The sequence below is a fragment of the Lissotriton vulgaris genome, chromosome 6, assembly GCF_964263255.1.
Source record: "Lissotriton vulgaris chromosome 6, aLisVul1.2, whole genome shotgun sequence".
Lineage (NCBI taxonomy): Eukaryota > Metazoa > Chordata > Amphibia > Caudata > Salamandridae > Lissotriton > Lissotriton vulgaris.
In genome coordinates, this window is record NC_141694.1 from 131,703,716 (window position 1) to 131,717,484 (window position 13,769).

At 48.1% G+C, this 13,769-nt stretch overlaps 1 protein-coding gene across 1 annotated transcript in view; it reads left to right on the forward strand.

The window, feature by feature from the left end:
• DNAH14 (dynein axonemal heavy chain 14) overlaps nt 1-13,769 on the forward strand; it is a 1,270,113-nt gene that overhangs the window by 408,748 nt on the left and 847,596 nt on the right. The window contains exon 28 of the mRNA XM_086926153.1: nt 10,250-10,500. Coding sequence (XP_086782279.1) covers nt 10,250-10,500 — 251 coding nt within the window. The remainder of the gene's footprint in view (nt 1-10,249; nt 10,501-13,769) is intronic.

Sequence of the window (13,769 nt, forward strand, 5' to 3'; positions counted from 1 at the left end):
TGGAACATTTGGATCACAGTCTTTTTGTGGAGTCATGCATCTTATGCCAGGTATCACTGGAGCTGTCTTTAAAAAGTTTCTTCACCTGGCTGTCCTCAGCTTCCTTGATGTTGTAATCGTGGATAGGCAAAAGGGAAAGTCTGACACTGAAGCTTCCATAACCTAAAACAACAGGAACAGAAGTTCCACTGCTCACCCGTACCATACACCAACTGGAAGTGCTCAGAAAGAATCAAATAGTAACTCCTTGCTAAACTAGAATTCATGGAATTTCTAAAGGTAACACTGTTTCCATCTTCCTCACTTCAGATCTGTACCCTCCAGCCACAGGAATGCAGGCAATGCACTTCCACTGTCTGGGGAAGCCTCATCCTCCATCATGTGCTACAGTAAGCCAGAATATCCAAAATGGATCTCACAGAAGCATACATGCATAGAGTCCTACAACTGCTCAAGTGCCACACATACACTATACAAGCACTTTACATACATGCTGGATGTCAGCGCGAGGGATAGGGTATAATAATAGTGGCACTTTACTTGAGAGGGCCGATAGACTACACTATCACTGACTCAGAATAAAATATTTTATCACACTGTCAAATTCAAACACTGTATGCTGCCCCCACAGTATTCCTCTGCCCATAATGAGTCCACACTTGGTGAATCCCTTCAGGTCACAAAAGAGATCCTAGACCTTGCTTAGTCAGGGATAGCCCTTGGCCTCTTCGAACCTACTAGACTAGTGTAGCACCAGGGCCAAAATAAAAGTGACAATACCAGCTATACACACAGTCAAGCACCCATGATAGAGGAACACTCTCCTATATTGTGCAGTGGATATTTCTATCCAGCATCCATCCATATACAATTTGCACTATCCTTTGGGGGCAAAAAACTCCCACGGTTATTCAGTGACGCCGCACCTCTCGTGTGGGATCCTGATCTTCTACCAAAGGCAGACGCCTGGTGACCTGGGAAGATAGCATGACTGCATAGTCTGTATGTGCAGTGGCACTTTCTGCCTGAGGGGCCTCAAAGACCTGGAGACCCTTAGACACACACCCAAAGATTGCACCTGCAAAATGCAGGTGCACACTGAAAAATTGTGCACATACACTTTTGATGGATGCCGGTTATATTACTGAGCCCAGTGATAAGATATGCAGGAAGCTGTTCGATACCACAGACAGACATCCGTATACTTGCAATTGCAAGATTGATTTTATTTTTTGAATAAACTCAAAAAAACATTTTTAAAAAAGAGAAATGCAGGAAGCAGGAAAATGTACCCAGCTCAGTGTTTAATACTCATTTCAGCCTACACAATATGAGGCTGAACTCCCTCAGCTAGAGCAGCAAAGAGCAAAGGCTGCAAACAGAAGGGGTTTTCAGCAGAAAAATAATTGAAACAAAGGGGATCTTTGAAGCTTTGGGTTAGAGGGACACTAAACCACAACTTTACTCACCAGTACACTAGGAACCATATCATGCAAATCCTTCACCCTAACTGGATTCCCTCCACACTTGAGGACAATGCACATTCTGAAGTGCAAGATCTGTGAACTTCCAGCAATTAAAGAACTGCTTAGTTGTTTATTCACAATACTTGAATTCACCTCTGTGCACTGCCTGAGCTTACTACTGTTTCCTTAAAAAAGCACACATGTAGCTAACTTAATAATGTAAACTTCAAAAGTGATTCTGGGCCAAACAGTCTTACCAGGAGTTTAGAGCTTCATTCATTCAGTTCCATCTTATGGCCAATCTGACGTTCTGGATCTGTGATTTAAGGAGGTCATTTGTGTCACAGTAGAATACTCCATTTATTATCTGCATATGTAGTTACTTTTCTGTACTGAGATAGTCATCTCCAAAAGATCAAATTAAGAAATAAATACATATTTTACTGAATTCCAGCCTGATTAACTATTGCAATAAAGTAGTCTTTTAACTATCCCCGACTTTTCAAATGAGGAACATCCCACTAATATCATGATATTCCTTCAGTAATTGTGAACAACATTTTTTTTAATTGTTGGGAAGACATAATTTACTATAAACCCAATGAAGACTACAAAAAGTGATGGATAGAATGCTTGAATTAATCTCAGCCACTGGGAATTACTCGGGCCACATCCAGTCCATTGTTTTTGCCCCCCCATGCCATCTCATATTAGACGCAGCCATATGCAAATCATTCTTTTTTAAAAAAAAAATCTTTTTATTAACGTTATAGAAACAGTGGTGGTTGACACATAAAATATAATACACACATACAGTTTGGAGCCCGTTTAGATAAAACATAACTTTACGATCACATTTGTTAACGCTTATCTCTTTGCGTGCAGTTCTGCGAGTTGGTCGTCAACCGGGGTGTTCTGAGGGGGTTCACAGATATGGCCCCTGTATTCATTCCAGTGGGACCATACAGCCGTCCACTTCCGGGGACATCCCCTTGCCACATAAACCGTTTTCTCCTGTAGCATACACCAGTCCATGTCTGTTTTCCGTGAGCCAGGTTTCAGAGGTTCCACTGCTCCCCACAACCTAGCTATATTCCGATTTGCGATTGCGAAAGCCAACGTGGCCCACAGCCTCCCATGAGTGGACAGGTCGTTAGGCTCACAGATGTTTAGGAGACATCTCTTTGCCTCAACTCGGAGCTCCACCTCCCACACCTCTTGTATGGATCGGTGTATCCGTTGCCAATAAGTGTGGAGCAAAGGGCACGCCCAGATTATGTGGAAGAACGTCCCCTCCTCTCCACACCCCCTCCTGCAGAGCCCGTACCCACCACGGCCCATCAACTTCAACCTAGTTCCAGAAATGTAGACTCTGTGAAGAATTTTGAGCTGAATCAGCCGCAATCTGGCCGATATGGCTACTTCCTTCGGGGATGAGGGCACCTCTCCACTCCTCTTCATCAATTTCCAACCCATCCGCCTCCCGTTTCCCTTTGAGAGGCTGTAGTAGGTCAGGGGAGTTGTTGATAATTTTCTTATATGTGAGGGATATGGCATGCTCGGGTAGATGGCGTAATCTGTCCTCCAGGGGGGACGCCGCCGGGGGGAGGGTTCCTTGGGGAATGTTGGCTTGGAGGGAGTGCCTGACTTGTAGGTATCTGGAGTGTTCTGTGTGAGCGAGCTCATAGGGGCATTGGAGTGAGTTAAAGGAGACAATACCATTGGAGCCCCACAGGTCCCTCAAATGGGAGATCCCGATTAGGTCCCTATTGAGGAATCCCTTTGTGCGGCCCAAGGTGCCCAACCGTTCGGAAACCCATAACGGGGTAGCCAGGGTCAAAGTATCTGCCCACCCAATTTGCATTGGACCGTATGCCACAGTTGGACCGAGTGGTTAGTGGGCCCTGTGAGGGGGTACCTGCCAGGCCTGGAGTACAATGCTGCCTCAAAGTTCCCGCCCAGCAGGAGCCATCGGTCCATTCCAAAGCCCGGGTCGTTGCCATCTGCGTATGTGCCCTGATTGATGGCCAAGAGGTGGGCGACCCAATAATACTTTCGGATGTCCGGAAGCGCTATGCCTCCGTCAAACCAGCCCAGAGTAAGTTTCTGAAGGGAGATGCGAGGCACACCGACCCATAACAACTCTCTCAGTGTTGATTCAATAGATGTGAAATAAGATTGGGGAACCAAATCAGTGCATATAAGAATCTCGGCAATGCCATCATTTTAAAAAGTGATGCCCTACCAAGGAGAGAGAACGGTAGCTTCCTCCATGAGATCGAGTCCTTCTTGAAACGTTGCAGTGGTGGCAGGAGGTTATTTTCATATCTAGTGGCCTTATCTTTGGAGATATATATCCCCAAGTGTCGAAACCCATCTGTGGCTGTCTTGATAGGGCAGTTCCGAGGGGCCACCGGAGGGTCTCCATGAAGGACATACATCACAGACTTGCCCCAATTAATGCTGTATCCTGAGTTCCTCCCGAAACTGGTAAAAATGTCCATGGCTTCCATCAAGGACCTACGGGGTCTCGAGAGATAGAGCAGGATGTCGTCCTCGTACAGTGAAATCCTGTCCTCCCAACCATCAGTCCAACGGAGCCCCTTTAGGGAAAGGTCCTGGCTAAACCAGGCCGCAAGCGGTTCGAGGTACAGGGCGAACAGTAGAGGCGAGAGGGGACACCTCTGTCGTGTCTCCCTCGCTAAAGTAAAGACCTCGGAGAGTTTATTGTTTACCGTCACCTGGGCCAAAGGCTCTGCGTATAGGAGTCGGACCTACCTAATGAATTCAGGGCCAAAGCCCAGTTTCTGGAGGACCGCCATCATGTACGGCCATTCTAAAGTGTCGAACGCCATTGTGGCATCAAGTGAGATCACTACCGCATCCTCCCTGATGGTGTGGCAGTGCCCCAGGACTCCATGTAGCCGGCGTAAGTGCTGTGTTGCGATGAGACATAAAACCCGACTGGTCCGGGTGGACCAGTGTCGGCAGGACAGGCCTAAGCCTGTTGGCCAACACTTTGGCCAAGATCTTTGGCTCTGCGTTAAGCAAAGAGATGGGCCTATAAGAGGCACAGGAGTCTCTTGGCTTGCCATCCTTGGGGATGGCCACTATGGTAGCTATACGCTGATCACAGGGTAGCAGACCACTCTCCCTGCTCTCCTCGTACATCTGCTTCAAGTAAAGGCTAAGAGCATCGGCTTTGAGTTTAAAAAGCTCGATAGGAAGGCCATTTGGTCCTAGGTATTTACCCAATCGGAGATCCCCGATGGCACGGGCCAACTACTCAGTGGCGAACGGCGCTTCAAAGGTCTCACGTTCTGCCTCCGTGAGGGTGGGCAACCGTATGTCTGCCAACAAGTCGACCGATTCCTCCTCCGGTCTGTCAGATCCCCTACTATAGACCTTCTGCTAGTGCAGTTCAAACTCCTGGATAATATCAGCTGGTTCCGTGAGAACGGCCCCCTCTTCAGTCCCAAAGCGTCACCGCAGAGTCCACTGTTCCGTCATTATCATCAAAGTACCGGGTAACCGCCAGAGTTAGTGTCTTCCTTGTGTCTTCGTTACGGAGATACCATGCGTTAATCAGTGCTATGCTTCCCACCCTCCTTTCCCCGGGAGTGAGGTGTACCATCAGTGGGGAGTGATCGAAATGCCTCTCGCTAAGTGTGTGGCGTCTTGCACTGTAGTGCCCTGCTGCATGGGAGCTAATATGTAGTCTATACGGCAAAAGGACTGATGCGGGCTAGAGAATAAGGTATATTGGTTGTCTTGTGGGTGTCTAAGTCGCCATAGGTCAGTGAGGCCGAATGTGTTAATATAATCCGCTAACCATGTATGGCCCGGTGGTAAAACCCTCGGTGGATGCCTATCCAGGTGGCCAGAGACCACTGCATTAAAGTCCCCCCCCCCCCCTACTAAGAGCTGCCCATCCGGAAGGGAAAGAAGCAACTTCCCTAAGTCTTGATATGATAGAGTCTGCAGCCCCAGAGGGATATAGCATGAGACTAGGTTTACTCTGCGGCCCTCCCATCTGCCTGATATAGAAGCAAAGCGGCCGAGGGGATCGTAATTCGTGTGTTCCACTACCAAAGTAAGATTGTGACGCAACATGATGCCCACCCCCCGGGACACTGAGATAAAGCCGGCATGAGCCACTAGCGAATACCCACATCTGTTAAGCGCATGGCATGAGTTGCCAAGTAGGTGGGTCTCCTGAAGGAGCACAACATCCGGCATGTGTCGTCTGATAAATTGCAGCACAATAGTTCTCTTAAGCTTATCCCCAAGCCCGTTGACGTTCCAACTTAGAACCTTGAGGCTCTTATCCCACCTCATAGTGGTAGATGTGCCAACCTGCAACAATCTCCCTAGGGCTCCTAGCACAGTTTACTGCCATAAATATGTTAAACTGTTGCAACCACACCAAACCGTCCCCGCCTCCCCCACTATCCCCCCCGCAACTCCATCCCCCCCAACATCCCTTCCCCCCAACTGACCCCCCCAAAACCCCCTCTCTGCTGCCCTGCTCTGTAGGTTCAGAACTACCCACATCCCTAATTAGCAGGGTGCCTTTCGACCCAACCCGAAGGAGAAGAAAACTAGCAGAGTACTCCCCCTGCCCTCCTTACTGTCAGTACCTTCCCTTTACGGTGCAGAGACCAGCCCCAACTCAAGCCGCCGCTCCTCTCCCCCCTCCATCCCTCAAGTAATGAAACCAATTGACACATCATCACCTAGCCCCCGCCATACTCTACTAGAATTAAGGTCCATTCAGTTAGAGTCAGTTCCGGGACCTGAACGCCAAATATTGCAGCCCGTAGGGGGCCCGTGGGGGTTACTGGATCAGAGCTATTAGGAGGAGATCCTAACAACCTTTGTCAGTACATGCTTGGCTCCCCCTCCAACAGTATAGACTGAATGTCCGATCCCTTCCTTCTAAGAGACTGTCATAGGATGCACAACAAGCCCACACCCCAGGCCCAGCAACACAGAGTACTTTACGTTAATCAGAAGGTCGCAGCCTCAGTCCCATCGTCGTCAGTGCTCTGTCTCCTCACGATTGGTTCCCCAGTGGGGACTCGCTGATCTCGATCTCCATGAACGTTGGCTCTGCGCATCCACCTCCAACCTCCCGACAGTAGATGCCGGAGAAGCCGCCTGCGTGTCCCTCCAGTTCGCGCCATCCGTCCGATCCCGGGCCCGCGAACACTGCTGATCGATCCAGTCCTGTACATCCGCCGGCGAGGTGAAGAACAGGGATTTGCTCCCGGAGAGGACCTGCTTCAACTTGGCCGGGAAGAACATCATGTACTTGACACCCATCTCCCGCAACGCTGCTTTAACACCCATGAAAGAGCGCCTCTCCCTTTGTACCTGGATAGTGAAGTCCGGGAAAAACCGTATAGTGGCATTTTCATATTGTAAGTCCCCGGCTTGTCTAGCCGTCTGCAGGATTGCGTCCCTGTCCCTATAGTTCAGAATTTTTGCGATGATTGTCCTTGGGTTTAGGGACAGGCGCACGATGGGCAAGCTCAATGGTGAAGAATTTTGACAGACGTTTTGGTTTGAGGCGAGTAAGGATCAGCTCTTCCAGGAAGAGTTCCACACTGGGCCCCTCAAGTTCCTCCGGAACACCCACCACGCGGTTGTTGCTCCTTCGAGCCCGTCCTTCCTGGTCCCCCAGCAGTAGGGACATCTGTCGGTGCTGATGCACCAGTGCATTGACGCGCTGCTCCATCGCCTTCGATGCGGTCTGGAGTTCCCGGATATTGGTCTCGTTGGTTTTGGCCTTGTCGGAGGTTTTATTAAGGTCTGCACGGAGTAGGTTTACCTCTATTGCGTCCTTGTCAATCTTGGTTTCCAGTGTGGCGCCGAGTGTCTGGATAGCGGTCATGATGGAGGTCAATGACGGTTCCTTCTGCACTGTGTATTTGTCCAGCTTGTTGTACTGCGAGGTCGTTGTCTGCTTGGGCCTCATGATTACTGAGTAAGTCCGCTATCACAAACATTCGGGCTTCCAGTCACTACGTGGAATTAGGCCTTCACCAGGGCCGCTAGGTCCTCACCTGGCGGCGCCAAGACAAGATCTGCGCAGGCCCCCCATCCAGCCTCAAGGTTCAATGCACTGCGCCTCAACTGTAATGGGTCCCCAAAATAAAGAGGTCTATGCTGCCGCCTCTTTGCTAATGCCACTACCGTTTCCAATTTCAGGCTGAAGGATAGGTGGTAATAAGGGGCAAAATTCAGTCCCACGCCGCCTCTAGCCCATGTATGTCAGCTTGGCTCTGCCTCTAGGTCACTGTCAGGCTGCCCTGGATGGCCGGAACACACCCCGGGAGACCGGCGCCTCCCCTCTTGTCCTGGGCGCAGGAGCCCCGAGCCACCTCACCTCCGTGTGGCCAGGGTGTAGCAGAGCGTTAAGGGCGGACGTTGGGCGCACATATCTCACCCCCGCAGTGCAGCAACCGCCGCGGCCGCAGTCCAAGATGGCGCCCCGGGCCTTTCCTCTCTAGGGGCGCTGTAACAAGCGCAGCCGGTCCTCCTCCCTTCCGGCACGCTGATTGTAAGCAGGGGCCAACAGGAGGTCAGAGAAGGCTCCCGACCCCCCAGGGCAGCTCCGCCACACCAGGGCCAGCTACCTCCGCAGATTTATTGTTGCGGGACACATCCCGACTAAGCCGTGAAGCAGGGGCCTTTATTTAGATCAGGGCCGCTCGGGGAGCACCACCATCGCCAGGCGTCGCCCGGAGCCCGGTCACGGGCCCGCAGTTCCGACCAGGGATCTCCGATCTGCACAGGAGCAGGGGCGCTGCACACCACTTACTCACACAAAGCGGCGCAGCGTGTGGAGTGTCACTGGGGCAGGCAATGAGAGGATTTCAGCGGGATGAAGGGCTGCGGCTCTGGGGAGCTCCGGGCTAAGCAGCCATCTCCGTTGGTGACTGGCCACGCCCCCCTGAAAATCATTCTTGGTACTGGTCCAAAAGGAGCAGTTCGGTCTAAACTTCCAACCCAGGTCCTCTCTGACCAGAAAACTAGCAACCTGAGACCAGCTACGGTGTGTTTGAGCCTCTTCATTCAGATGCAGTTTGTCTCCAGTGGGACCTACGTCTGGGGATACCCATCGCACTTACTGCGTCACAATGAAGAATACAAAAAAATTGGTGAATAGAATGCTTACATTTATCTCGGCTGCTGGTAGTTACTCAGGGCCTCATGGCCCACCCTAAGCTCCTTTTCTGGTCCAAATAGGAGCAGGACTAAGCCAACGTTCCCTAACTGTGAAATGCAAAGGTTTGCAGCAAACACATTTTTTGGGAAGCCTTCTTAACCCCTTTGATGCTCATGACGAGCTCAGCTCGTCATGAGGTACACCTCTCGTACACTCATGACGAGCTGAGCTCGTCATGAACAATGGGAAATAATGATGGTCAGCGCACAGGGTAAATCTGCACCGGACCAATGGTGTTAAAGGAACCCCTCTAATAGGATAGGAACTCCCCTTTGTGCCCACTAATTCACTTGTGGGGCGATAACCTTATATTTTGACTTGCAGCATAGGAATCACTTTCTGCCCCCAAAAAAAATGTTGAGCCTAAAAACAGCAACTTCTCTCAGCCATCTGTGCCTGGTGATGAAGCGAGACAGAACATCTCAGGGAATCTGCCCGCTTGTGACTCATTGAGTCCTACTGCCTGGCCAACCATCTCTTGGGTTTCATTGGATCCAGCTATTCTTGCCCAGTGGGGATTCTGGACTTCAGAGGTGATTATAGGCCTCTGACCCAAGCTTGACAGGGCAGAGCCTCTGCTGGGCTGACCCACAGGCAGTACGTAAGAGTGCCACTCAGATCCTTTCTGGAGACCCACTCCCAACTCAGATGACTGCAAACTAAATCCACTTATACACTTGTACACAGGCGATCAACCAATAAGACAAACCGAAACACCTCACATTAAAGAAAATCCCATTAACTCAATTGCTCTTACAGTCTCCTTCTTTCCTGGAAGAGCTACAGAGTTGGCTTCCATGTGGTCCTCCAAATATGTACCTTGCCTGGTGCTCAGCTAGACTGAATCATGCCTCAGTCCTCAAGGTCTTACAACACACTCACAGACATCTATGGGGAAGGTGGCCGTACAGATCAAAATACTAGAACCTTTCTTTCCTGTTTCCCGTGAAAAAACCACTCCCTCAGGGCGAGTTAGGGGTGTAGTCTTTTTGTTTTCTTGATAATGGAACAGTGTGGCAGTGTTTTTCCAGCTTTCCCAAATCCAAACAATATACACAATGGAGCAACAATGCTGGGGCACCAGCTTCTCTACCTCCTGCTTCTTCGCTTCTCTTGTTTCATGATATCCACTCATATAAAGTGTTGCTAACCGCTGTATCTTAGATTTGAGGAAAGGAAATCTCAATTGTGTCAGCTGCAGAGCATCCACTAGCTCTAAGTTAAGGGTGGAATACACATCCAAATAAATTCTGCAACATAAAAGGAGTTAACTAATTGTTCTCAGCCATGTTTCAAACTAAGGTGACCAGCTATTTTCTTGATAACGCTTTTTCTCCCTTCGACAAGATCTGTATGAACAACCCTCCTTTTACATGCATCTTGAAACTACCTTCCTTGATTAGTCGTCTGGATAAGGCCTTCTTTCCCTCTTAACCTCAGATCTTTAATTTCTAAATATCATAGTATACATGAGCTTGAAAAGGGTCATGTCTGTTGGATGCATTATATAATAGCTGTCAAAGTTGACAGTAACTTTTTTTACTTTCAGAGCCAAATAATGTTCAATAAGGAGTGTTTGAAAAGTTTCCAGAGCTCTGACTCCGGAAGCGAGATGAAGAGAGTACATGCTGAACTCATGAACCAACTGGAGGAGCTTGCAGAGATGTCAGCAGATGTTCTTCATTTGCACCAACAGACCACACTGGAGGCGCTGCTCATCCTCTACGTCCACTGCAGGGATATTCTAGCAGATCTCCTGAAGAAGAAAGTCAACAGTCCTGATGATTTTGAATGGTCAAGGTATGTTGCTCTGATGGATGAATTAGTGGAAGCAATCGTCTTACAGGCGGTTTCATCTGCCTGAGAGGTACATTAGAGCAGCGATCAGTCAAGGAAATGAATGGATCATGGCCCTGTTCTTTGGCCTTATTTCTTGTTTGTTCTTTTTGTCTAGATAACTAGAAATGATTAGACCTGGGTTACTAATTATGATGCTATCAGCACTTGCATGTCCCCCTCTGAATTTCTTTTCATCTCGAACATCAAAAAGGGAGATGAGCTGGTTATCATGAATTGCTTAACTACATTTAGCACAACAGTGGCCCTGCCCCAGTTACTTAGTTAACTTTCATATAGTCAGCCAACACCCACTTTCAATGATTGTTTTATTGGAGTAATGCACAACAAAATTATCATGACTTAATAGAGGAAAACATAGTGAAACCTTTTCTAAAATCCACAGTCATAGCAAGCTCATATAAATTCTGTACTTTTTCAAATTAGCACAATTCCGCACTCACTCCTATGACAAATCTATACCCTAGCATTCCGGGTGAAAAGGGGAGAAAGAAAGAATTGCAGAGTGACAAAGAGCAAACATTCACCGCAAATCAAAACTGTGCAATAGACACTAAAGCCATCATTTTGATAGCAGATGGCCGGACTGCTGCCCGCTATTGTGTCAGCCAGGAAACCACCCTACAAGCAGGGTGGGTGGTCGCAAAGGTCTCATTTTCATGGTGGCTTGTGCCGCTGCATGCAGCATATGCTGCTTTGAAAAGGAGCACTTCCATGTGGTGCATGGAACACAGTGCATGGAGGTAAGTGGGTGCACTAAATGTGCCCCTGGGCCACTTTACAGTGGCCCACAATGGATGAGGGCCTGTTTGGGGCCCCAAAATTCCATTTCCAAAAGCCTTTTTATGCCAGTCTTTCTAACATGAAAAGGCTGTCGGAAAGGGATATCGTAATCCCGGCGTCGATGCCTAGTCAGCACCTCCTCAACTCGGGACTATGGAGCCGAACTCTGCCCACTCGGAATCACTGATCCTGATGAAGGCGGCGGTCTTCCCCCGACAGCTGTGGGTCTGACTACCGGTAATATAATCTGGTTGTCAGACCACCATCAACAGCCTGCCGGTGGCTGTCCGAATGCCATCTTAATCAACCCATAAGTGCTAATAACAACATGTCCTGCGTAAAGGAGTCTTAGATATGGACCAAACTGTTCACTCTCATAACTGCAGCAGGCCAATGTATTGCACTAAACTAAGAGTCACTTCAAACTTTGCATCTTTCACACTCTCTAAAATGATTCTCAGGTGCTCCTCATGATCAAACATGACGAGTTTCCTCTGTGAAGACACCCTGAGTATTGCTGGATAGCCACCGGTTGATTAAATCTCTGTTTGCAGTTACTCCTTAATTTCTAGTACTGTCTCTTTCCCATCAAGTGTCGAAAGACATTGGTCTCAAAACACGATATTTCTCTTAAACAGCATACGCAATGTCCTTTGGTTTTGTTACAGGTTTAAGGATTTCTCTGCTGGGCACCTTTTACCTACAGAAGCTTTTGTAGGCAGTCTGAAGGTCTTGTCAGTGAGCATAGCTTTAAATCTTCTTGGTGCTACAGTAACCATCAAGAAGGCCAGACACCAATTCAGAATGCAATCAACGTCTATCTTAAGGAGAAGATCAACAATGTGAAGATTCATGCTCCCTCCCCCCCAAAAGCGTTCTTTAATTCCACAAGCTGTATTTCTTTCTTAATTATAATGTGTACTGCAGATTGCTGATAGTCCATTGGAGGAATCCATCGTAGAGTGAGAACAGCCAATTGAGCCCCCTGCTCCACCTTGTGAATGTTCTGCTTCACCCAACATTGCTCTACTTTTGTTTACCTTTACCACCTTTATTTACCTTTATTTCCATCTCCATTGCTTAGATCACCTGTTCCATGTTATAAGCTATGGAATGGAGGCATGCATGGATGCAATTATTGAATAATCACATTCTGTCCCATATGGAGAGATCACTATCTCCTGAAGGTTCTTCTAATTCAGGGGCTGAAGGGTTCTCCTATGTGTTACATGTTTGCTGTTTCAAAAATGACTCCGTTCCATGGCCATCATCTTATGCTTCGGAGGTATGAAGCTTAGTGGAATTGGCACCTTGTATGTGAGGAAGCTGCATGTACCAGGTTTCACTTTATGCACCTGAGTGAAGTCCATGGAGTAGTAGAAAACGGCTGAAGCTGCATCACCTTCACTAAATGGGCTTTATAGGCCTCCGTCCAGGGCCTGTTCCTGCTGCGGTCAGACCACTTTGTCCCTCATTACTCCTTCAGCCTCTGTCTTCAGGGTTCAGGTAATGCCACATACAGCTCCACTAATGCCATATTCTCAAGGGGTGCCTCTGTGATCCAGATCCAGGCACCTGTGTTTTCAGAAGGAAGGAAAAGGCAGGCCTTTCATTGAGCCTCCAGCAGGTCAGACCATAGCCCAAAGTCTCAATTCCAAAGTTACTTCATTCAAGGCTGTGAGTATTCTGCCTCATGGGAAAACCAAAATGGGCATAGTGGCTTCAACAGTGAAGCTGGACACCAGAGCTTAGAAGAGTGCGACCTTCATTGAGCGAGGTCAGCTCAGCCCATCTTTTTACACTTTCTTTAAGTCAGTAAAGGGTCTATTGAAAGCAAAAGCAATATAGAGGTTAAGATTCCAAAGAGGACAGATTCCAAAGAGGAGAGTGTGCTTACCACACCGAAACCCAGTTTCCCATTATTGACCGGGTATTTTATACCCAGTACATTCCAGCAGGTTTGACCTGGGAAAAGATTGCAGGGATAAAATGTTTGCCCCAAAACTCTGAATGCTGGCATGTGTGGTTACAGGAATTCAAGCATATATCAGAATGTAGCAGGTCACTAGTGATGCGGGCCTAGTGTGCCAATGTGATATGTCAGCATGCCTCCGCCTACTCTTCCACTGCATATAGCATGGTCAGCATTAACGTTCTCTGAACATTTTCACTCCCGCTATTAGTTAATACACTTTTGTGTTGTCCTTTGCAAAATAACTTTATAGTTCATTCTAGTTATTTCTAGTTTGTTTAAAAGTATACTTAATTACTGTTCATAAATCAGGGATCTGCAGTTCAAGGTTTGCATTCAGTCTATTATCCCAAGTATGAAGTTTCTGAGTTAATATGGCTTCCAGGTGTTTCAATGCATTTTAAATACAGTCATTCAAGGGAATACTTTTTATTACTGAATTTTGTGTTTTTGCTTC